Here is a 24413-nt window from a genome sequence, read left to right on the forward strand (position 1 = left end):
AAATGTCTAAATTATTTCAAAATGACATTTAAGCTTCTAAATCATTTGAATCCTTTTGCAGATTTTATGAAAAATGTTCATAATAAAATAGAAGAGCAGATACTAAATACTGGTATGCTGCCAGAAAATCCAACAAAATGCAAATGACAAGAAAATGCACATTTTTTTCCAGGCTTGCACTGTGATTTGTTTTTTGTTCCAGAGAAAGAAGGCACTGATAAATGTATCAATGAGCTTTGAAGAGAGCTATTGCTCAAAGACAATTCAGCAGTGTTTTCTTGGCAGTATGTCAAGAGCAGGAGCTACCTTCTTGGCATTGGTTCTGGCAAAGAAATCAGAGCTTTTCCAGTCCACAAATGGCAGAACATCAAAATGTTACAATGCTGTGTTCCCAAAGATGATGAGGGGTTTCTTTCACTAATGACAGATAATACGAATATACAGAATTCACGTTTCAAATTTTACTGTGTAATGAGTATAATCCTGTTATTAGAGGTGCTAGAGATCAGAGGGACAGGCTTTTTTTCTAACTCTGCTTCTCATTCGTTGTATGGCCTTGAGGCAAGCCAGTCCACATCTCTGCACCTCAATTTCCCCAGCAGCAGGCTGGAGACAATAAGAACTACCACACTGGGATGCTGTGAGGCTGAATAGATCAGTATTTTTGAAAGGACTGAGACTGTCATATAGAACTTGTTATCTAAGTGTGAAGTAATAAAACGCAAACTAATGAAATATGATCAGACCCGTCACTGCTCATTTTCTGTTGCATGCTCCTTGGAACAAATGAACTATGAGTGAGACCGGAAATATTCCAGTGTTACGTCTGAACAACGACAGTAAAATGGAAAAATACTTATTTCAGATTCTAATCTGTATTAGCATCTTCTCCATCATTTTTACATACATTCTTACATAGCGCATTGCAGACTGACTCCTCTCTTTCTTGGCTCTCACTCTGAAAGGCCTGTTGTGCCCATTGTCTTCTAGCTGTTCTCTCCTAAATATTTGACTCTATTGCCCTTTGTATCTCCACAGTGATACCGTTCCTTTAATTATATGCTTATTTTGCTCTTGGGCTCAGAATACCTCTTAAGAAAAGATAGACCATCCCTGTCATAACTGTTTACTCCCTTGCCCTGACACAAATTTCCTGTGTGACATCAGGCAAAGGCATTTAGGATGTCCTGTACTACTGTCCACCCAGGGTCAAAGAGGTTAATTGATAGCACTGAGGGAGCACAATGGTCACAGGCAGCTGGATGCCTACTGTAATGACTGTGCACAAAAGTGCTAGATAGAGAGAAAGGTAGGAAAATAACCATGGCTTCACCAGGTACACAGCTCTGTGGATGAGCCCTACCTGCAGCTGCAGTTCTACTGGTAGTGACAGCAGTCTGAGTGCACAGGTACCTGTTGGAGCCACCACCCACCTCATCTAGGAGGAGATTTTTCTGCAATACCTTTGGAATTAGTTTAAGCTGTCTGTAACTTTTCACTCCTGCCTTGGAGCCACTCTCTTATTCCAGTGCTGGGCTTCCCACACTGAGCCAAAACAGGGTCCTAAGCTCTGACAAAGGCTTCTCTAAGCTGTGGGGGAAAAAAAGTGGAAAAGATATGAATCAGATCCAGTACATTTAAGCTGAATGCAGCTCTAGCAATGTCCTTACCTGAAAATGAAGATCTTTATGTTCTCCTGCTGCTTCCACATATCACTATTTATAGTATTTATTTATTAACACTCTTTTAATTCCCAGAAAACAATACAACATTCAGATGATATTGTCCAGAGTGCAAAATCAGGGAGAATTAGACCCTTACTTTATGGAAAGGTGCTGCAAGATCTAGCTTTTTCAGGAGAATCTTAACTAATTCCTGTAACACGTGTATATTCAGGCATGAGCTGTGCTTTGGGATGACTGCAAGCTTCCAGGAACACAGATACCATGGGACTTGCAACATCCTCCTATAGAGATTGGCAGCGCAAGCTGGGGCAGCTGCTGTTTGTGGTCAGCTGTGCTCTGCCTGGGTCAGTCCTGCAACTGCCCTGCCAGCAGTGAGCTGTCACACTCTGTGCCTCACCCCGGGGGAGCATTTATCCGAGATTGAGTGACTGGAATATGCTGGAGTTTCTCCCTCTGGTAGTCTTATTTCTGTTTTAATCAGTGTTTCTTTCATCTCAAACATGTCTGTTTTATGGAGGTGAAAACATGAGTCTTTAGCATAATTTGGGACCTTTTATGTCAGTCGAGATATTCTTCACGGTGATGTTGTCAGGCCTTAATGTCCCAGGCCATTGCTCTCCTTAGGTAGTCTCTGCTCCAGGAGAATATTTTCCTCCAAAGCAAGCATCAGAATGACTGGAGAGAGGATCCCAGGTGCAGCGATAGTGACCAAGGCAGAGTATTAATGACTTAACCTCTCTTAACCAGCTGAGCCATCAGTTTCCCCCAGGCCTTGCTCCGATGCCATTTCCATAACCCACAGAATAAAGGTGACAGCCTTTGAGCACAGGCTAACATCTCCCATACGGACCAGGCAAATAGCAGTCAGCAAATGCGCCCGCCTGCCGTTTCTCTCAGCGATGGCACTGACACAAACATGCAAAGCAGCATGACAGGGACAAAAACTGATACACCATTTTCCTAGGACGGGTGAGAGGAGGAGTGGGAGAGGCTTGTTTAGGCATACTTCTTAGTGGTTTTCTGCTTGAGCCAGCACACAGTAACACCACAACCTAGACAGCAAAACCTGCACTACGTTTGGAGCTGAAACTCAAATTATTTCAGCTTATAGTGTAAGCTTTTAGCTGATCTCTGCCCATCTGGCTGGTGTCACAGCACCATTCTGTCATTCAGGGGGAGCTTGTTTTAGTCCCGATGGTGGGTATGAGCACAGAAGCTGCTGCTGTGGGGAGGTTCTGAGTTTACACAGCACAGGATGAATTATTGCCTCTCCCTCAGCACTAGCAACTAAAGCTCACACTGTGGCTCCACTCTGTATGCAGTGGGGAAAAGAATATCCTATTAGGCCCAGGAAGTTTTATTCCTGTGAGTTTCACTGTTGTAATTCTTGACTTCAGTGCCCCAAGCGACTCCCTTGCTCGGTGTGTGGCAGGGCGAGAGCTGACAGTCACTCCTTGGCAGCATCAGCATGGCCGGTTTCTGCTGCTCTGGCCAGCGGCACCCACACCCACCACAGGGAACGAGGAGGAGGGAGCAGGTGGAAGAAGCAGCACGTCTCTCGCAGCTTCTCCAGGTGACTGCGCATCCCTTTCCTCCTGATGTGCTGCCAGTGCCTGACGCAGAGTTATGGCACTAAGCAAAAGGTGGCTGCTGGTCTCACCAGCTCCCAAGACTCCCTTCCTCTCAGCGCACAAATACCCGCAAGGAAAAGCAGCCCAGATCTGCTGTTACTGCAGGCTTACTTTTCAGAGTCCCAAATTTCCTCAGCTCTGCTTTTCCTATCTTTAGAGGGCCCCAAGGCATGGAAGGGCCTCCCCAGGGCCTCCCCCAGACCCTCTGCTAATAGCTGGGCGTCCCAGCACAGCCTGAGCTGTCCTGAGACAGCCAGGGCTCGTGGCTCCGTGAGGGACACGGCTGTCAGGGCACCATGGGACCCATCCTGCTGCACCCAACGGGGCAGGCCCAGGGCTGGTGGCCAGGCTCAGGCACAAACCCCCAGCCCTAAGGCTCATGGTGGTGATGAGGCAGGTCAAGACGGGAATCCCATCTGCAGGACAGGGGCAGGATCAGGCCCAGTGACGTGGACATGGGGGTGGCCTGAGGCTGGGTCCTGGGGGGCTCATGGCTGGGCAGAGCACGGCTGTGGGGAGCTGGAGACCAGCCCTGCTGAGGTGTTGCTGGGACAAGGGCCGACAGCCCTCGATGGGCCGAGATGGGATCCCGGGCCATGGGCAGGGTGACAGGTAGCCCTGGGGGCTCCATCATGTGGCTAGGACTGTTCAGGGGCTTAAAATGGCAGAGAAAGCCTCACTACAGTTCTTAACACTTTCTCATGTCATCCAGGTCTAATTAAAGTTCATGTTGGTGGCACAAGACGACACAGCCAGGTGCGTGTGACAACATAATCAAAAAAAAAAAGGAGAAATTACTTGTTCTGGTAGACAGGATAAGAGTAAATCTGGGATTCTGGAAAAATGTAGCAGCAAGAAGTTCTGGCAAAGCAATCCCTTTATTTACAAGCCCACATCAGGAAGAAATGCCAGTCACCCATTTCGGACCAAGCCTGTGATTTTCAAATGCATCTTTATTGATTGGTTGATTTAGCTCAAGTAGTATGAACTTTATTTTACAAGAACCTGCAGCTAACCAACACAAAAAAAATTACCATCGTTACCTCGTACAATACCAGACTAGCGCAAAAACAGAAGTAAATGCCACAATCCAGTTAAAATAACCATAAAATAACTGAATTAAACTGTAAACTCTACATGTAACAAACGGCTGAGATTAGTCCCACACATGTCACTTATCAACCCAGCAGCGGGAGGGGAGGGGAGGTCTGAACACAAAACCAAGCACCCGATGCCAGCTTTCTCCCCTGAGCATGCCTAAGCATGGGCTCATTTGAGACAACACACAACCACGTGCTTGGCAGCACGGCGTGAGCAAGTGGGACAGCAGCAGAGATGCACACCATCTGCCTGCATCTTGTCTTTTACCCTAGAAAGCCTCCTGGGTCTGTTCTCTGCTTCAGAACATTCAGAGCTTCCTAAAACAAGAGACTGATGCAGATTTGCACCCAAAGGATATGAAAAATGCCTTATAACTGGAGGAGAGTGGGCCAAAAAGAGAGGACTGAGCACTGCAGGCAGAAACTGAAGTTATCTAAATTGGCAGTAGGTACAACTCGCCCAAACACACTTATTCCAGATGAACACACGATGGAACAGCAAACCTGAAGTTCAGGATGAAAAACTGGGGATACTAACCCACCCATTTCATCCACTGTTCCCCCTTTCTCTGTTTGCCCGTTACGACTACTCTGTCTACATCCTTTGCAGTCCCTCCCTTCTATCCCATTCTTCTGCTACTTCCCATATCACATGGGCAGTGACGCTCCTGCCCCACTACACTGCCTCCCCTGACCTTCACACAGTTCTTCCAGTGACTCCCACTTCACACTCCCAGCCTGCCCTTCTGCCTCGTGTACCTCTGCGGAACAACAGTCAGAGAAGGCTGAAACCTGATTTCCTGTCTTCCACAATCAGAGGAGCACTCGTCTTGATTCCTCATTCCCGAGGAACGCAGAGAACTGAGATCTAACTTCATGTAAACAGAGCAAATGCCTTCAACTTTTTTTGGAATCTGCCTGTCTTCATCTTTCTTGTCTTTTCCTCTCTCTTGGTCCCTCTCTTAAACGTAGGAATGTTTACAGTAATACAGGTCCAGTTCTCTGATTTTTAGACAAAACTCCAGAACTTTCCTGAAAGTCAGCTCACTCCCCAAACCCCATCCCTTCATTAGAGTTATGGCAGTTATGGGAAAATCTGCTGTTTGTGCCACTGGGAAGAAACTGCTTTGGCATGACAGCATAAGGCTTGCACAGGAAAGCATCTATCTGGCACCCTTCTAAGAACAACATTGGCTTAAAGTAAAATAATTTAAAAAAAAATACTAAAGAGAAACTATTCCCCTTCCCCTTCAAGTCTAAAAGCACCTCTCCTGTGGTGACTCAGAGCAGCACTGTCGTCCATTCACAAAAACCCAGCAGAACACACATGGGGGCGACTGATTTCTTCCGCTTGTGCATGTGGTGCAAGGGCTGTACAGGGATGAGACATGGAAGGAAGGGCTAAACCCACAGGACTTCTGCCATCTTCAAATCTGCAGAAGACTGGTACAAGGACAACACTGATAGATAATTTTCTGTGCTCACCAATAACAAGACTATTAGTAGTTAGTTGCCTTAATGCACAGCAAAGGAGACTAAAGTTAGGTAGCCAGAAAAGCTTTCTCACTTGTAGGCTAGCTAGAAACTGGACAATCTCAGCAGGCTCCAGGATCTGCCTCGATGAAATCCACTAAGAACAAGTTTGATGAGCAGCCACGGTGGACATGTTCGGTATACTCAGTCCTATCTCAGAGCTGGAGTCATTCTCTTGAGGCCCTTTCTAGACCTGTGCTTACAAGTTTATCGGTTGACTTCACTGAAAAGAACGAAAGGGTCGTCTCTAATTTTTCTGTCCAGCACTCGCAACTAAAGCAACAAAGGAAAAAAAATAAAATCCTTCCTTCTTTTCCCCAACCTTCATATCTCACAGCTGAGGAGTTCCCAGCCCTCAGAGTTAGCCCTTCTAATACTGATGGAAGTGATGGGAAACACAATACTCTTGGAACGCTTCACAGGTAGCAGCTGGAGTGAGGACTGTCAGCACAGGACAGCCTCGTGTGACAGCCAGAGTGAAGTATTTCACAGCTCACTGAAAGCTCACAGGAGTGCAGCCCGTGCCACGGGCAAGGCGTGACAAGGGCAGTGTACAATACATGGCATGCCTTCTTCATCCAGTGAAAGGGTTACACAAAAATGGCCATCCTGCCCAGTCACTCTCCTGGAGCTCCACCACACTGGCTTGTCTAGCAGCCTCCAGTACTGGCTAACTACTTCCAGCTGTGGCAAGAGAAGAACTATGAACAATGGAGTCTCCCCATCCCTCAGCACAGAAGCCCTCGATCACCTTTCAGTTCGCCCTTTCATACACTGTCCCCCTACCCTCCCTCCCCTCAATTTAAAAAATAATGGTTATAATTAATGCATGGAAGGTGATGGCATTGTGCATGTGGTTCACTTCCAGTTCTCTTCCCCTCTTCTCAGGCATCCTCCTTCCTCCTCTCCAACACCCCCCCCCAATCCATTCCATCAGTCCATCTCGCCTGCATGCCTGAGGGGCTGGTGCTCACTTGCCATAGACACTCTCATCGCTGTAGGCCACATAGAGAAAATAGTCCTCCTCGTGGTTATCCTGCAAGGGGAGAAAGGGAGAGAGTAACAAACCAAAGCCCTGTAACTCACTACATGTGAAAAAGCCCAACCAAGAGATCACTCTAACAAGTGGGCATAACCTCTCGTTTGCTCCTTCTCCTCCTTTACATCAAAGGCTTCGCATCCTCATACCAAAGAGAGTGTACACCAACTCCTTCTCTCTGGCCACAGATTTACTTCTAAATTCAGGCACGTCACATTTCTGGACACAGTGAATTTACTTGAAGAGCCATGGCCAGAGCGTACTGCAAATGTGCAATAGAAATGGCTCCGACTGTTGCAGGCTGTGCAGCAGATCTCAGCACTGGTATGGCCTTAAGATTGAGAGGAGAGACTTAGAAGGTTTTAACAAGTCAAAAACCACCTCTAGATACTTCAGTATTAGGTAAATGTGGTTATATTTGTCATTTTTCAGAACATTTTGAGAAGTGGCTGCATTTCTAGTCCTCTTTTACATATGGGCAGTACAGCTGAGATGTTAAAGTGATTACAATGACACAGAAAGTCTGCCAAGTGACAGGAACAGAGCCCTGGCCTCAGCTCTGGACAGTTAGATACACCTTCCTCCTACATGTCCAGACTTGGAAAACTCCCTGTGCACATTAATCTCTTATTACCTTTATCAGTCCACATACAAATTGTCCAGTTATTGTCAAAAAGTGACAGGTCAAACAAGGCTCATGGCACCATACTGCAGCTCTCCTATTAAAACACACTAACACAAGCAGAAGGAGAAATCAAGGAGAAATCAATCCAGGCTGCAAATCAGCCACGATATAATGGCTATATAATTGAAGAACTTTCCTCTGATGGGCACAGAACACGCCTTTAAGGTCGATCAAATTACACTGCTCAGTAGAAATGCTGGGCAGCAATGCTCACAGTGTCCTACAAGGTCCTCCAGTATACGGTACAAGTCATGAAAATGTAATTCTGAACAAAGAATAAGCGTGCATTGACAACGTATTCACAGACAGTTGGTTGCTCAGTGATACTGTGTTCTTTCGCTGGCTAAAAGGAAATCTCTTGTATAAACATGAAAGCTAGTGCATGCGTTCTGCCACAGCCCCCTCACCCCAGACACAATCTTTCCTCCGAAATACAAATAATTAAGTGGTTTATTTTAATATTTTGTTAAAGTAGTAGGACCAATGTATCACTGCTAGGGCAAGTATTCAACACCTGATATGACAACCCTTTCAACTAGCAAATAATTTGTTGAAATTATGAGGCTCCTTGGGCTCCTCTTTATAACTGCAGGATGAAAAATTCCCTAAACAGATGATGGGATAGAGCCCAGTCCGAGAGGGGTTCATGTTCAGACATCTGTGACCAAGCAGCACCCACTGCCAGTTGAGTAGTGCTCAGCTGTCCTTCAGTGAGGGAATGCATTCTTTCAGACACTCCGACAAAGGGAGAAAGAGATGGGCCAGGCTTACCTCATACAGCTGGCCCATGGTAGCACTGGTGGGAGGGATGGTGTTATTGACAAAGAAGAACAGGGCATCTTCTGGCCTCAGGTGGATCCGCTTTCGGATTAAGAAGTAGAACTGGCCAACTGGAGAGGAACAGAGGAGAATGCCTTAGATGCAGACAAAACGTTTTGGTTTGGGTTTCTTTGTGTTTTGTTTTGTTTGTTTGTTTTAATCCTAACCGTGGCTGTTTTCTTTTGGTGGTGGAAGTCACATGCTGTATGTAAAAAGTAGGGAAAAAATGAACAATGCAGGAAAGAAAGCAGTGACTCCGTGATTGTAACCACACGAGCAGCAAACCCACATGGAGCTGGCAGTTTCTCAGGTACGTGTCTGAAGGCCACATACCCTCTAAATCCAAACTCCACCTATTACAGTATGAAATTCTCCGCCATGGGGATTGGTGGGAAGACCTCCAACTAGCTTAACCTTTAAATCCTATAGATCAAAGACACCTTAGAGAATTTAGCCTTGGTGTAAATGGTCATACCATTCCTGAAAAAAAACCTCCTGAAAACAAATTCCTTACTATTTGCTGAGCTATGTTGCACAAGAAAGTATTCTGCGATCCCATTATATACTGCAAGAAATGCTGTTCCTTTAACTCATGTTCTCAAATGAAAACAAATGTAAACACACACAAAATGGCCATGATCATTGGGGAAAGGAACTTTGTAGCCATGACTCCACCCACAGGGGTGGAAAACAGTGGGACTACTTCAAGAACTTGTCTGTTCCTGCAACAAGGATACAGCCTCTGGCAACTCTGCAGCTAGGTCATCACTTACTGATGGTTGTGCTACTGCCTATGATACACGATTCAGACATTTTCATCATGGCTAGAAGTCAGCTGTGACACATGCCTGTTTGTGAAGTCAGTGCAATACCTCAGAAGACCTTAGAGAATTCTGCGTGTTGCAATCCTGGCTGTAAGGTAAAATACAACAAGGACAGCCAGGTAAACTGGGGTAATAAGGTGTTGAGTCTGCCTGAACATTTTCTTGGTACTGATCACAAAAAGCACTTCTGAGATCTTCTCAGTGAAAACCAGGAAGAAAGGAGGTAGACACTGTTACCTGTGAGGTCAGAAGGCACAAGATACTTCCTTTTGTCTAGGTCGGGTACTCTGGCTTTTGGTGCTTTTTCCACAATTACCTGGAGAGACACAGTGAGAGAAAGTAAGAAACAACTCATGAGTACCATAAAACGAAATGGATCTAAGAGCATGAGTGGAAAATGATATTACCCTTGTAGAGAGATGGTGCTACTAGAAATTTATTTAATCTCTAACACATATAAAACATTAAAGAACAGATAGGTGAGAAGACAACTCACTGGCAATAGCTGTGCTGGAAGCCCAGGACAGCTGCATTAGGCACGGTGAGTAAAAAATGGAGACTGGAACAGTCATAAAAATAAACCATAACGGTTGAGAAAAAAAAAAAAAAAATCAGGTCACCTTGATGGTCTCAATGAAGGTTAATTTTGTATGAAGAAGCTACTAGGGGGCTAGTACATGAACCTAAGAAGTATCACAAGTAAGCTGAACTGTTTTCCAGGTTACAGTTCCAAACTGCCTGGCACACAATTAGCCCTGCTCCCAATAGTCCCACACCCTAATTTCTGCATTCACCAATACCAAGTGCTCTAGACTGAAGCAAAGAATTAAAGAGAAACTACAGCTCACTGGGGAATGGGGATTTTTTTTAACCCCCAGTTCTTCAGGAGTTATGTTCTACTCTGAAATTCATATCCTTTAAGGTTATTTTCCCTACTTCATATAATTATGGATATTTCCTTATTCATATAAGTATCTAATAAATAGAACACAGGCTACCATCTGGGCAACTGGACCCACAGAGACCTTTGACACAAAATACTAATTCTCATATTCTAATGTCATTATAACGTAGAAAAATACAAAGCTCAGCAGCTTTAAGGTCAAACAGACCAAAAAATCTTCTGCTAGAGGAATTTTTTTGTTACCAGAGGTAGGCAAACTGTTGACCTCAGAAGCAGGAAGTATTCCAAAGAGACCTGATCTCCTTCCACGAAAAACCTTGGAAACCTTTGGAACTACTGGCTTTGTGCAGAAAAAAATTGCAGGCAGGTGGTTTGGGGGTTTTTTTTGGTGATACGTATTTTTGAACTGGTAAGAGATAAATCTTGCATGATTCAACCTATCTGGCTTGCCGTTCTGCAGAAGCCATTTTGACCATCTACACAAGAAGCTGGATTTTCTGAACCTCCTCAACTTTTTAATTCTGTTGGACCCTGTAAGTGTAAACACTCCATCTGAGACACTGTGGGACTAATTTCTAAGGGCTCTATGCTCCCATAGCTCTTTGGCAACCTAAATCAGCAACCGTATTTGTTGTGTAACAGAAAAGGCTGAACTGCTGTGGACTAAGCCTTCTTTGGAAGCAAAATGGTGGCGTCACATCAGTGAGACACTATGCCAGAAGAAAATGTTATTATGAGCTCGGTCTATTTAACCTGGACAAAGTGCCATGCTAACTCACCTCCTTCTAGATCCCAGTGAGTATCTGCAAAGCATGTCACACCACAGAGATGCTACCTTGGGCATCTCCTCCCTGTGCTCCATTTGGATGCTGCCGACCCAAAAAAACCCTCCTGAAAATGTTGTTTGATTTTAAAACAGAAATGTGGGTGTCTCTGCTACTTCAGGAACTTCAAATACCTCAACTAGTACGAAGCATTCAAGCTCTTTCAGGCAGTTTGCGGTAGGACATGCATTTCTCTAGAAGCTGCAGTTGGTAAATGCTATGAAGGAAGGACAGTTCCACAATCCCACCAAACAGGTGCAGGCTGAACAGCAACAGCACTTTGTGCATTTGTTAACACACATTCAACAAGGCAATATCCAACACAATCAACTGCAGTGAGAGAAACCTTTAGTTCTTGCCTCCAATTTTAAAAACTACTGACAAGCAGAACTGCGAGCTAGCAGCACTGGTATGACCACCCTGACTTAAAAGGGTGGCTTGTGGCTTGGTCCTTAGATAACAAAGGGAAAGAAAACATGCCTATGAGGAAGAGGTGAGAGTGCTGGTGCTTCTAAGCCCCTAGGAAAGACTTAAACCAGATCATCACTGAGTTTAAGAGAGATCTCCCCCTTGCAAAGCGGCAGGGAAGGAACAGAGGTGCTCTGCTCATCTATCAACTGTACTCACTGCCTGATAACACAGGTATCTCTTCTGAAGCACTAAGCCCTTCACACACACAAACCAACCTACGAAGAAAATCCAAAGGGCAGATACAGATTATCTGTATGTCTGTTGTTGCTGGGTGGTGACTGTGGTAGTGCAGGACCGTGTCAACAGTATAATCTCAGCAAAATGCTGAGATGTATCAGGGCACTGCAGTGTAGGCAGCCAAACGGACGTCATCTTCAAGGATCCTGCTGTCGGGAAGGGCAGAGACAGAAGTGATGTAAAGAACAAGTTGTCTGCTGCATTCCTTTGCTCTGTGTGAAGCTCTGACAACAGGCTACCCCCGACAATTCACATCTGGGCCTCATCATGCGTCGTTTTCATTTATCCCTAACTACAGCACACTTTGTTATTCTGGTCATCACACCTTGACCTCTTTTATCTCTTGCCAGACCAGGTCTGATCCCGTGCTCCCCACATGGCTGTTCCAGACACATCTCTCAAGATCTGCTGTACAATCTCCCATGGTAATCCTCAATTTACAGCTCGTCTCACTCCTGACCTACAGAGCCCTCTGCGGTCCTTATCACAAACGACAGAACCGCACAGCTTCACCGCTGACCCGCTGCACGCTCAACCCGCTCTGCTATGCCAGGGCTCCCAAAATCAGCTAGAACGAACACACCCCAATACTGACTTCCAAAAACTTTTGCAAGTCCAGCTGAGGGCCACTCCCAAGATGAAAACCGGTGTTAGCCTGCAGGGAAAATGTGTGGTGTAACTGTTTTCCCTTGTCCTTAGATTTACAGTGGAGTCCAAGTTATTTTGCATGCAGTACCCCTGGGCAGTAAATCTAGGACAGACCTCTCCAGTGGGGATGGAAAGAAAGAACATTTGTAAAACGTATATTAAAAAGGAACAACAACAAAAAAACCCCACAATTAATTCGATTTGTAATTTCTTTTTCCCAATCATTATTAGTAATTTTAAAGCTGTAAGTTTTCCAGACGCACTCCAAAGGGGCCTAAGGATGAGGAAGCAAAGTTTAGCTAGAAGATGACCTTGTTTTCCAAGTGACGTTTTTTTTCCACAGGATGATTAAACAGGAGGGCAGAAAGACTGAGAAGTATCATTCTTCTCTCATACAAAGGAAAAGAACAGCGCAAGACTGTATCGACAATAAAAAAGCAAAACAAAAATAAAGGGAAAATATCAGATGATGCGGATGTTTGCTGGGAAGAGTACCGGGTTAACCCACTCATTGTTCTCCTCCATTTTCACAGAGCTAATGGTAAGCTCCTTCCCCACCCCCCAACCCCACGCACGCAGGCTGCCAGAAAAAGCCCAGCAGCATTCTCGCTGCCGAGTTACTGCGGATCCCCGAAAAAAAAAGGGGGTACTGCGCCCCGCACCCACCCACCGGCACCCACCTCCCGACAGAACGAACACCCACGGCTCTGCGCTCAGGAGAAAAGCGGCCTGGAAACTGAAATCCGATCAAAAGCGCCTTTACTAATCTCCTTCGCCTTAAGAAATAAAGCAAGAAGCGGGCGGCGGAGAGAACAAAGGGGCCGAGCGCGGAGGCGGGCCGGGCCTGCGGGGACCCCCGCCGCTGCCCTCGCTCCCCCCCACACTCACGGGGACTCTGTCGGGGTATTTCTTCCTGATTTTCTCCCCTTCTTTTTTCCTGTACTCGAACGGGTGGTCTTCCTTGTACTGGAACTTCATGCTGCCGGGCTCTGCCCTTCCCTCCTCCCCGACGGCCGGTTCCTCAGCGAGCCCCGGGACTCCCCCGCAAGCGCTGCGCAGCCCCCCGCCCCACCGCCGGAGCGCACCGGCCGCTGACGCCGCTCTGACGTCACGGGGCCACACCCACCCACCCGTGACGTCACGGGGCCGCCGGGGCGGGGCTCGGGGCCGCACCGCCCGGGGAGGGGGGGGGCAGGCGCAGGCCCTTCACGGATCGGGGAAGGGGGGGAAGAGGGGGGCGCGCCCCTCTCTGCCTCTACAGTGATTTATTGCGCCGCAATCATAAAATAAGTGATTTTAAAAGAATAATTTATTTTAATAAGGCAGCGAAATAGGCTGAGCAACGCCGCAAACACACCGCCCCCCCCGCGTGACTCAGGGGTTATCAATACAGCATGAGGAGGCACATCACCCACCCGAGGCGGCCCCCCTTCCCTCTCTCCCGGGTGGCGTGGGAGCGGGGCTCTGCGTCCCTCGTGGGAAGCCTGGGTGCCTGTGCTTGGCTCAAACGAGGGTAAATGTGCCCCAGCTTTTAAGTGGCTGTGAGATACAAGGCCAGAAAACCACCAGTTTTCGTGACCGTGCCTGTCGCTGTTGGATCTGGATTGTTGCCCTGTTTATAACATCTCAGTTCAACAACAAGGGGCAGAAAGTGTGTCGCGTAATGTGCCAGACCAGATGCACGTTGCAAACAGCAGACAGTCAAAGGGAACTGTCTGCAAACAAGCCAAAACAGCCGGCCAATTTTAGCCCAGTTACTCAGCTGATGCATACTTGGAATGTCTTTGTTTTTTTCTAGGAGTAGTTGGCCTCATAATTATTTACTGACCAGTGAAAGAGAAGGTATGCTCAAATCAGTACAAAAACGAACTGCTGCTACCTTGAGGACAATGATTGGGAGTGTGTCAAATAATTCTTTCATCGCATGTCTCATCCAGAGAAGCAGAACTTTCCCGAGGAGGTACTAGCTGTAGTAGCAGGCTCTGAGCAGACTTTGGATGCGCAAGGTGACTCTCCAAGGCCACGCCAGTGGCAGACGTGAGAGGACCCATGTTTCCCATGTCTGATTCAACCCTGTGCCAGTGTCTTGATGCAGAATAAACAAGGTTAGGAAAAGACGCGTTGCTGTTTCTCTGGCACTCTGCTCCTGCAGCACGGTTAGAATGGAAAAAATCGAGACCATAGCAGAGAGTCAGCTTGAATCCTGAAGAAACTGAAGAGCAAGCCGGATGCTCCTTAATGACAAAAACAGGATCAGGGGACAATAAAACCCTGGTCTTTTTCTAGAAGTACTCGTATAAATCCTTTAGGCTGCCCCAAGAAACTTGTAGGACTGGTGGCTTTATCCCTGTTTATTGATACGCACACTTGAGCTGCCCGCAGGGTGGGACTCACGCCAACACCAGCGGTCAACTACAAATCCTCACAGCAGATCTGGGGTGTTAGCTTGTGCCTTCTGCCTTGTGGAGAGCTGTTTCATCATGTACTGGCCACCACCTGCCTTTACACTCAGTAGCACGTTTCTTCTTGAACTCAGAGGCCTTTTGGTAATGCTCCCTCTCCAAGCCCGGGTGGACTGGGATCTCTCATGTTGAACATAAGTGGGAGAGATATGGAGGAAATACATTTACTTAGTTGCTGATGGGCTCAGATGGTGGCACCTCCCAAATAATCTTGCCTGGCACAGGAGTGTAAAAGGGCACGCGATAGAAATCTCACCTACACTTCCAATGTAGGCTTGTACAGCTGAGCCTGTCACTCTGCACTGTCTTTGTGGTCAATGGCAATAAACAGGCATGTTGGGGGGGGATTTTTCTCACCTGAATCGTGGCATCTAGTTTTGGATGGCCGAAGCGTGCCTCCAAGAACTCTGGCAAGTGCTTTAGTGTCTAAGCTCTTACTACTCAGGATGGTGTAGTGTGACCTCCCGCACAGCTCAGCTCTAGCAGGTGCATGACCAAATCTCTGAAGGCCAGAGCAGCCTACAGTGGGGATGGCACAGGCTGGTGTGTCCCAGCCTTTACTGATTAATCTGTGTAAGGTTTGTACAGGAAGCACCATGAGCTTGTTTCTGTCTGTTCTAGGACATGTCAGCATTTCCCCATGGCTGCAGGGAGTGTCAGAGGATCTCACAAGGGTGAGTCAGAAGGAAGGCATTATTTTTGTGCAGTACCATAGTGCACAAATAGCCTAGACTGAAAGAATCCCAGGGTTTAGACCGGGGGAAAATTATGGTTTCATGGCATTGTGGCTTTCTGTAATACCTGTGTTTGGCCTTCTTGCTTCCTAACTGGCTGCAGCATAGCAGTTGCTAAAGTGTATTGAAGGTCTGTAGTGATGTAGATTCCTCTTCCTCAAGGACGAAAGGGAGGAAATTTTCTAGACTGTTTCACCCGGCTATGAACACCTTCTGGCAATTTTAACAGATGATCTCAAACGCCCGTTGTCCTGTAAACTGCTGTTTCCATCTTCAGGACTATACAAAAGGCAGCTGAGCTAGCATCTAGTTCTCCTCCCCCAACAGATCCCACGTGAGGATCACAAATCTCCGTACTGAACTCTTCTTGCCCTGATGATGCAGCACTGGATGTGCAGCCGCAAGACTCACTCCTCCCACTTCCCTGCACTGAATTCCCAGCCTTCTCCTCCAGCTCAATAATAACAATAAAGTCACTGGCACAACAGCAGGCAGGAAGATGATACATACAGAAGCAGTGACAAACAGCTAATCATCTGACTTGGAGCTCTTATTAAAATGTCAACCCATGGGCATGTGACAAATCCCACATTCTGGGTCGGTGTGCTAGAGGGAGGAACTGGAAAAGGGGTTGGCTAGTTTTCCTACCCTGGACTGCCAGCAGAAAGTGGTCTTCCATGGAGTGTCAAAACAATATACTTCTTAACCCAGAGTGTCAGAACAGCTCTGAGCATGTAGTGAATTGCTGTCTGAAGCTCACGTAGGCAGAGGTTCACTCTAAAAGGGATTCCCCAAGCGTTGCCAATGCTGTAACCATAGAAGCAGGAGATAAAAATATTTGCACAAATCTGGCAGCAGGGTTTGTAAGCTGTGCTCCGTGGGCACTGCTAGGAGATCTGCAGTGCACTGCTGTGAAGTGAAGCTAGCTTAAGTAGCTAACCGGCTAAAATTCTGTGATTTAAGGATAAAAAGATCCCTTATTTGCCCCGTGTTTCTTGGAGATGCCATCTAGGTGGATGGATCTTGGCAACCCCTTGGAGCTGCTGTTCAGCTACCTATAACTCTGGACTCCTTTGGGTATTTCTTTCATTAGTACCTCCCCTTGGGTACTTATTCCATTTGTGCCTCCATAAGCTATCTTTTTTCTTTTTTTTTTTTTTTTTTTAAATCTTTAGTGTGGATTCAGCATATTAAAGCCTCTCTTGTCATGAAACTTCTGCTTTGTAGTCTGAATGGTGATTAAATCACAGAGGGTGTACCCGAAGTCATTTGTGATTCTTCTGTCTGATGTCCATCAATGGCACAGTCCTTGCCTGGTGTCTTTCCTGCACCACTCGTGACTGGTCACCAGTTTCATTTGACACTGAATCTGTGGCAGCCTCAGAGCCAGAACAGGCACATTGGCCCTGGGTGAGGGCACAGGGTTAGTCACTCCCAACAAACAATGGCTACTTGTGTAGATGTTTTCCTTTCCTGTAGGAAATGGCTCTGTATTGTCGATGCTGAGCCGCTGTCTCACTGCTCTATTTTCTACAGGTTCTTATTTTTTGCAAAATTGCTACTCAAGTCCTCCCAAACTGATTGCATGGCCCGGCCTCAGCTCGAGTTGCTTAAGTGCATACAAATGATGCTATGAGGAGATTAAGGAAAACACCTTGTTGTGTGGTGAAAAGCAGCAGTAACAATAACACAAGTCTGAGATCCCTTTGTTCCAGCCAATGATTCGGAATTGCCTGTTGGGGACGTGTAATTGTTATTTACAGTCCTGTGAAAACAAAGGAGCAATACAACAGTGGGGACAAAGGGGTGTTTCTGAAGATGGGTCTTTAAATACCACATGTCCTAGGGGAATCCAGAGGTGACTGGACAACTCCTTTGCGGCACCTGGTGTCCGCGTACTCTTGTTCCTCTCATGTGGCTCCAGCCCAAATTATGTGCAGGCTGAGGGTGGCCAGTGGAGACTGGTTGTCCTTTCTCCTTCCCTATCACTTGTCCTATGCTCGCTTGGGGCCCATCCTTTTCCCAGTGTTTGGTCAAGGGTTGGGTGAACAAGTGAGCTGAAACCAAGCCAAGGGTCAGTGACTGGGTTATGATATAGTTATCTTCAGTACTTTGTGCATCATTTTCCCCATCTGCAGATGGAATACTAAGAGTTGTCTAATGCGTAGGCAGTGTGACAGCATGGGTAAAGTCTGTAAAGTGCATAGGGATCTTTGGATGCAGATATTTAATTATTCATAATGAAAGAAAATTGCTTTTGATGGCATTCTTTCCCTTATTGTGCAGGATATTGGAGTGCTCTGCAGGAAAAGGGTACTCCAGTGCAGCACCTTGACACCAGTGGCTGTACACAGCAGCTGAACAAAACCTAAAATTATTTAATGATTAATAGAAACCTTTTATTTATTTTCCAATATATGTTATTCTGTGTTTGTGAGCAATTCACGTCCCTGTTGCTCTTAAGTGTGGGAAAAACAGTTGCTACTTGAACATTTGTTTAAGTGTTGTATGAAAGCATTATGTTTAATAATAATGTTTAATTTTCAGTCTGAAAGCATAAAAGATTTCAGAGTGCTTATTTGGCCAGTATAATACAACACACAAAGTATATTCAGTGTCCAGACTCAACAGTGAGATGGAACCACCACTAATGGCGTAAAAAAACCCCAGCTGAGCAAATTGCAGTACCAAGTAGCATTTATCACTGTAAATAAATAAACTTGCTCTATTTTTACGGCCTGTCACCCTGCTTCTTCACAAAGTATATGTGATCTTTATTGACTGTCCTCATTTTTGGATTGTGAGGAGAGAATGTCTTTGAATCATAACAGATCTGAGAGCGAAGACTGAAGTGTCTCGAGTCACTGACAGCGGGTCTTTGCTTTCGTACACAACCTTCTGTGGTTAAATAGGGTGTCTGTAGGTCTGCTTCTGGTTTTTGTTTGTTTTAATCTGGTGTTTTATCATGTCCTATGGGCTCTGAGTGCTCATCTGAAGTCAGTTTGGTAGGAAACAATCCCCGAGCAAGTGAAGTTCTATCTATCATTATTGTCACTGGAAATATTTTGGATGTCTTGCCAGTAAAAAAACCTTGAAGATATCAGCTCTAGCACCTAAGAACTGAGTGAGACAAGCAAAGAAGGATGTGAGCAGGCGGGAAGGGACAGGGGAGTTAGACAACACTGGCTCTGGTCAAGGGGAAAATGTTGAAGCCAGCAGGTGATGCCCAGCTCTGGCAACGAGTGACCTGTAATTTTTCCCCTTGAACCAGAGAAAGGAGCTAGCAGAGGTGATTTGATGCAGAGGAGGGGGAAACTTAAGAATATTGAAACTTCCCTTTTTATTGCACATCTTGGAAAAAAAATACGGTGTAATTATTACTGCAAATTAATACTAATTGCGCATTCCTGGTTTGCGAGGCGGGATTGCGGCCCTGTGGAGCAGCGCCGCCATCTCGCGTTAAAGGCCCGCACAGCTCGGGGCTCGGCGGCGGCAGGAAAGGGGGGAGGCGGCGGCGGGGGAACGGTATGTTCCCCCTGGAAACGGTTGTGAAAGCTTCCAGGAAGTTTCTGGGCTTGATAGTGCTTGACGCATGTTCAGCAGAGCCAAATGTCTCCGCTGCTTTCAGGCTTTTACCGTGGAGTAAACAAGAGCCTTCCAGGAAATGTTCTGCAGGTCGGTGGAGAAATCGGGCTTGAACTAGACTTCAGAGAGCACCTGATGAAATAAGTCACTCTAGCAGATGTTCCACAAACAGCTGTTATTATTATTTCAAGCGTGCTGTATAGCCGAAGAGACATAACCTTTTATGTCATTTATTTACCCGTCCCAGTTTATCACTCAGGAATGGTACAGTTAGGTAATGACTAGGCAATTCAGGAAGAAGTTTGTGTATTCCCTTGGCTACAAAATTCCTATGACTGGTCAAGGTCTGGGACATCATCAAAGATGTTTTGGTTGTTCAAGTTGGCTTTATGCTACCCCTGAAGCTATCTTATCAACCTTCTCTAAAATTCTCTATGTCTGTGATCTCAACAGCAGTTAGGTTCCTAAACATATTTGGGGACCTGGTCCTTGTTGTCCTTATGTACAAAATAACTGTATTTTCTGTATTTCACAGGAAAGCAGATCAGCATCTTAAGGACAGTGAGAATTTGAGTACTCCAGTAGGAAAGGCCATGAAGGCACTTCACATAGATGTGATATCCGTGACCTGTGTGTTCATATCAACATTAACATATACATGCAATCCATTCATGGATGCTTATCGTATAGATAGTTGATGTCCTTCTGCTTTAATGTTTTCAGTTGCTGAACCTGGGGTAGAGACAATACTGATGTAATGCAACAGCCCCCTTATGAGTACCTAGTCCAAGAAAACATTTTGCAGTCCATTCCTATGGTCATCCAGACAGTTTGAGGAATATTTCTGGGTGATGTGTTTGTATCAATCAGGAAAGATAAATGATTTCTATCTGAGAAATATTTTAAATGTTTTAAATGGTCTTATTTAATTTGATCTGCTTTTGACAGCAACAGTAGGAATAATTAATAATACAGTATGAATGCAATTAAAAAGTGATTAAGCTTTATTTCTGGGGTAGTGTTCTTGCTTGTCCCCTCATTTGATCTGTTAGCACATACATCATAATATTTAATTCAAATGAAGAGTTTGTGACTCCATTTCAGAATTTCTATATGTCATATTTAGAACCAGTCTGTCTTCATTCCATGTATCCTGTAGGATATTTAGGGCATATACTTCACATACTACAAATGTATGCTGCCCTTTACTTAGATACAGATTGCGTTCCTACACAGCTTGGTTTTTTGGTTTTTTGTTTTTTTTTTTACTATAAGTGGTTGGCACTTTCCAGAAGTGCAGTGTTATTACTGGGTGTTAAGACCTTCTCACATGTCTTTGCTTTTTCCTTGTTGTGAAAACCTCTCTGCCATCTCCAGGAAATGTAGGCTGGAGGCAAGCAGAATGAGACAGCATCTGCAGTCTCCCTGCAGGTCACTAGCCTGCAAAGTGGCTCAGCTCCTTGATCCTGCTGCCTGCTTATTCCTGCAAACTATAATACTAGTGATGTGTGTATGTAATAAATGGACATGGAGAATGCCGATGGCCAGTTATCTCAAGGAGGTGTCGAAAGGAGCCGCCAAAATATGCTGGATCTGAAAATAAATGGAATTTTAGTCTCTTTTTTCCCCTTTCTCATTAGACTAAGGAAATTAATCTGATATTCCTAACCCTGCCCAGAAAAATTAGTCTCCGCACATAACTATTGTGTATTATTTGCTGTTCGGTAAAAACAGGCACTAGCGTCCTGGGAGGGCTGGCTGGGCATCCTTGCCCTCGGCAGATGCCTGCAGTTTTTCCTCCGGCACTGGATCCAGGTCTGGCACTTTCTGCCCTGCCTTGGCAACTGTGAACCTGCTCATGCGCAGAGCTTCTTCATAGACTGGAGGAGTGTCTGATGCCGAGAGGGGTGGTGTTCCCTGCGCAGCGTTATGGGAGTGTGCCACCGCTAATATCCTCCTGGCAGCAGGCCCAAACACAGAATGGAGAGCTGAAAGGGAGCAGACAAAAGCTGTTTGCCTCAGCCTGAAAGCACGATGCCATTAGAGGAGGACAAATATATCTGCAGCGCACAGGCTTTTCTCTCCCCACAGCCTGAATGTTTTGCTTTTCCTGCCCCTTCATCCTTCCCTAAAAGGGTAGTATGTGAAACCCCATCAGCAACATCCTACAATTACTCTTTCCTTAAATGCCACCAAAGCCTGTAGCTGCCCTAATTCCACCCAAACATGTCTCACAGCTGATTCACCATCTGGCTGCATTTGCTACATGAAGCCTCGTGAGCACCTTAATTTATACTGTGTACAGATGCTGCTTTCCCCGCATCTAGCCATGAACTTCCCTCTGTCAGCCTTGGGGTGCTGTAATCTGGGTTTTTTGCAGTGCAGCCCCTCACTTCAGGGTGTGCTGAGGTCCCCGGCCTCTGTCAAAGCCAACTCACAGGTAATGGTGCTCTGGAGGGTGCTGTCATGATCAAAAGCAATGACGGTGACCTCGTAGGGCTGAGGACCCGATTCCTCCCCCGTTTGACGGCAATGAAAACAGCATCTCACGCAGACAGAAACCAGGCCACACAGGAGCAGCAGCCCACCGATCACCACCACCAGCCTGGAAAGGGAGAGGACACAGAATTAGTATGGAAAGGTTTTGTTTGCAGAAGACCTCTTAATGTCTCTCCCTGCTTAAAGCAAGGCTAACCTCAAAGCTAGGCAAGTTCATCTTGGGGACTTGTCCAGCAGAGTTGGGACAGTCTCCAGGGATAGAGATCCTGTGTCCTCTCCAGGCACATGTTTCAGTGCTGCACCATCCTTGGGGGAAGCATTTTTTTCTTTTGTCTACTCAGTATTTCCCTGTATGCAGCTTGGCCACTCACCTCAGGTCCTTCTGCTGCACACCTCTGAGAAAGCTCTGTCTCTATCTTCTCTCAAGATCCACCTTAGGTAGTGGAAAACTGCAATTAGGTTGTCCCCTTAGCTTCCTCCAGGCTAAACAAACCTGGTCCTTTCAGCCCCTCCTCACACATCATGTCCTCTGGACCCCTGACCATTTTATTGGCTCTCCAGTGGACTTGCTCCAGTTTATCAACATCTGTTTTGCACTGGGGGACCAAAACTGGAGTAGGTATTCCAGATGTGTCCTCATGAGTGACAAGCAGAGAGAAATCATATCTCTCCATCTGCTGGCTATACTCATATTAATGCAGCCTTGTAAATATCCAACAACTACCATCCTTTTTAATCTCATCCTGGTGAGAGTTACTAAGGGATCAGACTGAAATTACTTTAAAAATGGGCCTTTTAAAAGGTGTATTGTGCCATGAATGCTTTATTAATATTGTTCATCTGACTAAATTAGTGTGGAATGAAAAAGGAGGCTGGCAAGTCAACATTTGTTAAAGATGATGTGATAGCTAAGGGGTTGCCTTAGTAGAGCATTAGAATGTCCCAAGAGAAAGCAGGGGGTGGCATCACACTTGAGCAGGTCACGTTTAATCCCGCTCTTTGCTACTGGAATTGTCCAGAGATGCAGATATTTAGAGTAAACATATGCCATCTTACCAGATATACCACAAACGGTCCCACTCCGTACCTGAACAGCTGAGGATAAGAAGGTTCAAGAAACAGTTAGCCACAGAATATCAAATAAATGGGAAGATCCCTACGGTTCCCTCTTCCAGCTCCCCTGCCGCTTCTCGCTTACTGTCCACCTTCTAAATGACAAAATGATGAGAAACTCACTGTGCCTAGTGCAGGATACAGTTGTCCAACCTCATCAGTCTTCCCGTTTGGTGACTTTCCATTCTGTTTGGCTTTATCTCTTTATTTTCTCCTGCCTGCCGAATTCTGTTTGCAGACCTTAGGGATCTACCTTCACAATTGTTGTGTCTTTTTTGTCAGAATATCATTTCTGCTATTCTGACACATGACATCACCAAAAGTAGTATTCACCAAAGCAGTATATTTGAAACTGATTTTTCAAGGAAAGGTCAATTCCAAATTAATAATCTCAGTCAATCAAAATTACACCAGAAAGCTCTTAACTATTGCAGTTACCCAGATACCTGCCAGGAACAGTACTGCATGATGGGTATGTTGATCAATAAAAATAGTAATACACTTCACATTCAAAACAATGGAAATTTTATGTGAGTTTTCAATAGTTGCCATTAAATAAGCTTTTCTGGAAAGTGTCAGCCACCACGTCATAACACTACTGCCTTTGTCCTACATTGTTTTCGGAAAAGAGTGAGAGATTGACAAATACTCACAGTTCAGCATTGAGGCAGCTTTCCTCACCTCTCACCTGGGGGAACTAAAAGGACAAAACCAAACAAGGCACAGCTAGAGTGAATTAAGTCTTTGTCATACGCAACTTTTATCTCTGTTACCTGGACTATTATCAGTCTGAGTCTCCTACAGTAAGGACTTACTGTTATCTATCTTCTGTTGTTTCCATCATATATTCTGCTGTAGATTTTAAGTTGCTGTGTTACCAGCTGCATTGTTTCATATCTTAACTTCCCATAGTCATTAAAATCCTGCTTAGCACTGCTCCCAGCACAGACCCTGGCTTACCTTCAGCCTCACCACAGGTTTCCCTTTCCCCACCACAAGCTATGTCATGCTACAGATGTAGATCCTTCTCCATGTTCAAATACTAACAACCCTTAAATGTCCTGCTCCATATTATACCCACACTGATTTGAATCTGGCTCTGTCCCCCCAGCACTCTTACCCTTCTCATTTCCTTTTCCTTGGGTACTCTGATGTCTGTGTTACCATCCCTCCAGTAGCAGCAAATATTATTATCTTCTGTGTGTCTGCCTTTTATATGTCCAGTTCTTTTTAAAATGAGGGAAATCATTGTGACTGTCGATTGCTAATGCCTCTCCATCTTTCCAAGGTAACTCCGTAACTGAGCAGAGACCCCATAAAAAGGAACCTGAGATGTGACTTACCCATAAGAAACACCCTAAAACAATGGAGATCATGAATGGGCTGTGCATCCCCACAGGATGGTTCTGCGGCCTCTTGGTGTCTCAAGCTGCTCAGTGTCTTCTTGTTAGTTTCAGTTCATCCTCACCACTCACCAGGAGAGGAGCAGGTTCCTTGCTGTGTGTTGAATGCAATCTCTTCTTCTGCTCTACCTCTTTCTGTCCTCCTTTGGGTCTATTCTTCTTTGCCCTTCAGGTTTTTGCTTTCTCTCTTTCCCTCTTTGTCACTGGCAATACCTGT

General features: G+C 45.7%; 2 protein-coding genes across 2 annotated transcripts; both read right to left on the minus strand.

Moving 5' to 3' along the window:
- Positions 1-4251: 4251 nt before the first annotated feature.
- GABARAPL1 (GABA type A receptor associated protein like 1) lies at positions 4252-13490 on the minus strand. Its single transcript, XM_074901862.1, has 4 exons — positions 13289-13490; positions 9554-9632; positions 8445-8563; positions 4252-6985 (listed from the first exon to the last, which is right to left on the minus strand). Exons 1-4 carry the CDS (start codon positions 13376-13378, stop codon positions 6920-6922), a joined length of 354 nt encoding a protein of 117 aa, XP_074757963.1. The 5' UTR covers positions 13379-13490; the 3' UTR covers positions 4252-6919.
- A 7428-nt stretch (positions 13491-20918) lies between these two features.
- Positions 20919-24184, minus strand: TMEM52B (transmembrane protein 52B). Its single transcript, XM_074901144.1, has 5 exons — positions 24137-24184; positions 23447-23490; positions 22737-22775; positions 21620-21786; positions 20919-21169 (listed from the first exon to the last, which is right to left on the minus strand). Exons 1-5 carry the CDS (start codon positions 24182-24184, stop codon positions 20919-20921), a joined length of 549 nt encoding a protein of 182 aa, XP_074757245.1.
- Positions 24185-24413: the final 229 nt, after the last annotated feature.

This window comes from Athene noctua, chromosome 3, assembly GCF_965140245.1.
Source record: "Athene noctua chromosome 3, bAthNoc1.hap1.1, whole genome shotgun sequence".
NCBI classification, from domain to species: Eukaryota; Metazoa; Chordata; class Aves; order Strigiformes; family Strigidae; genus Athene; species Athene noctua.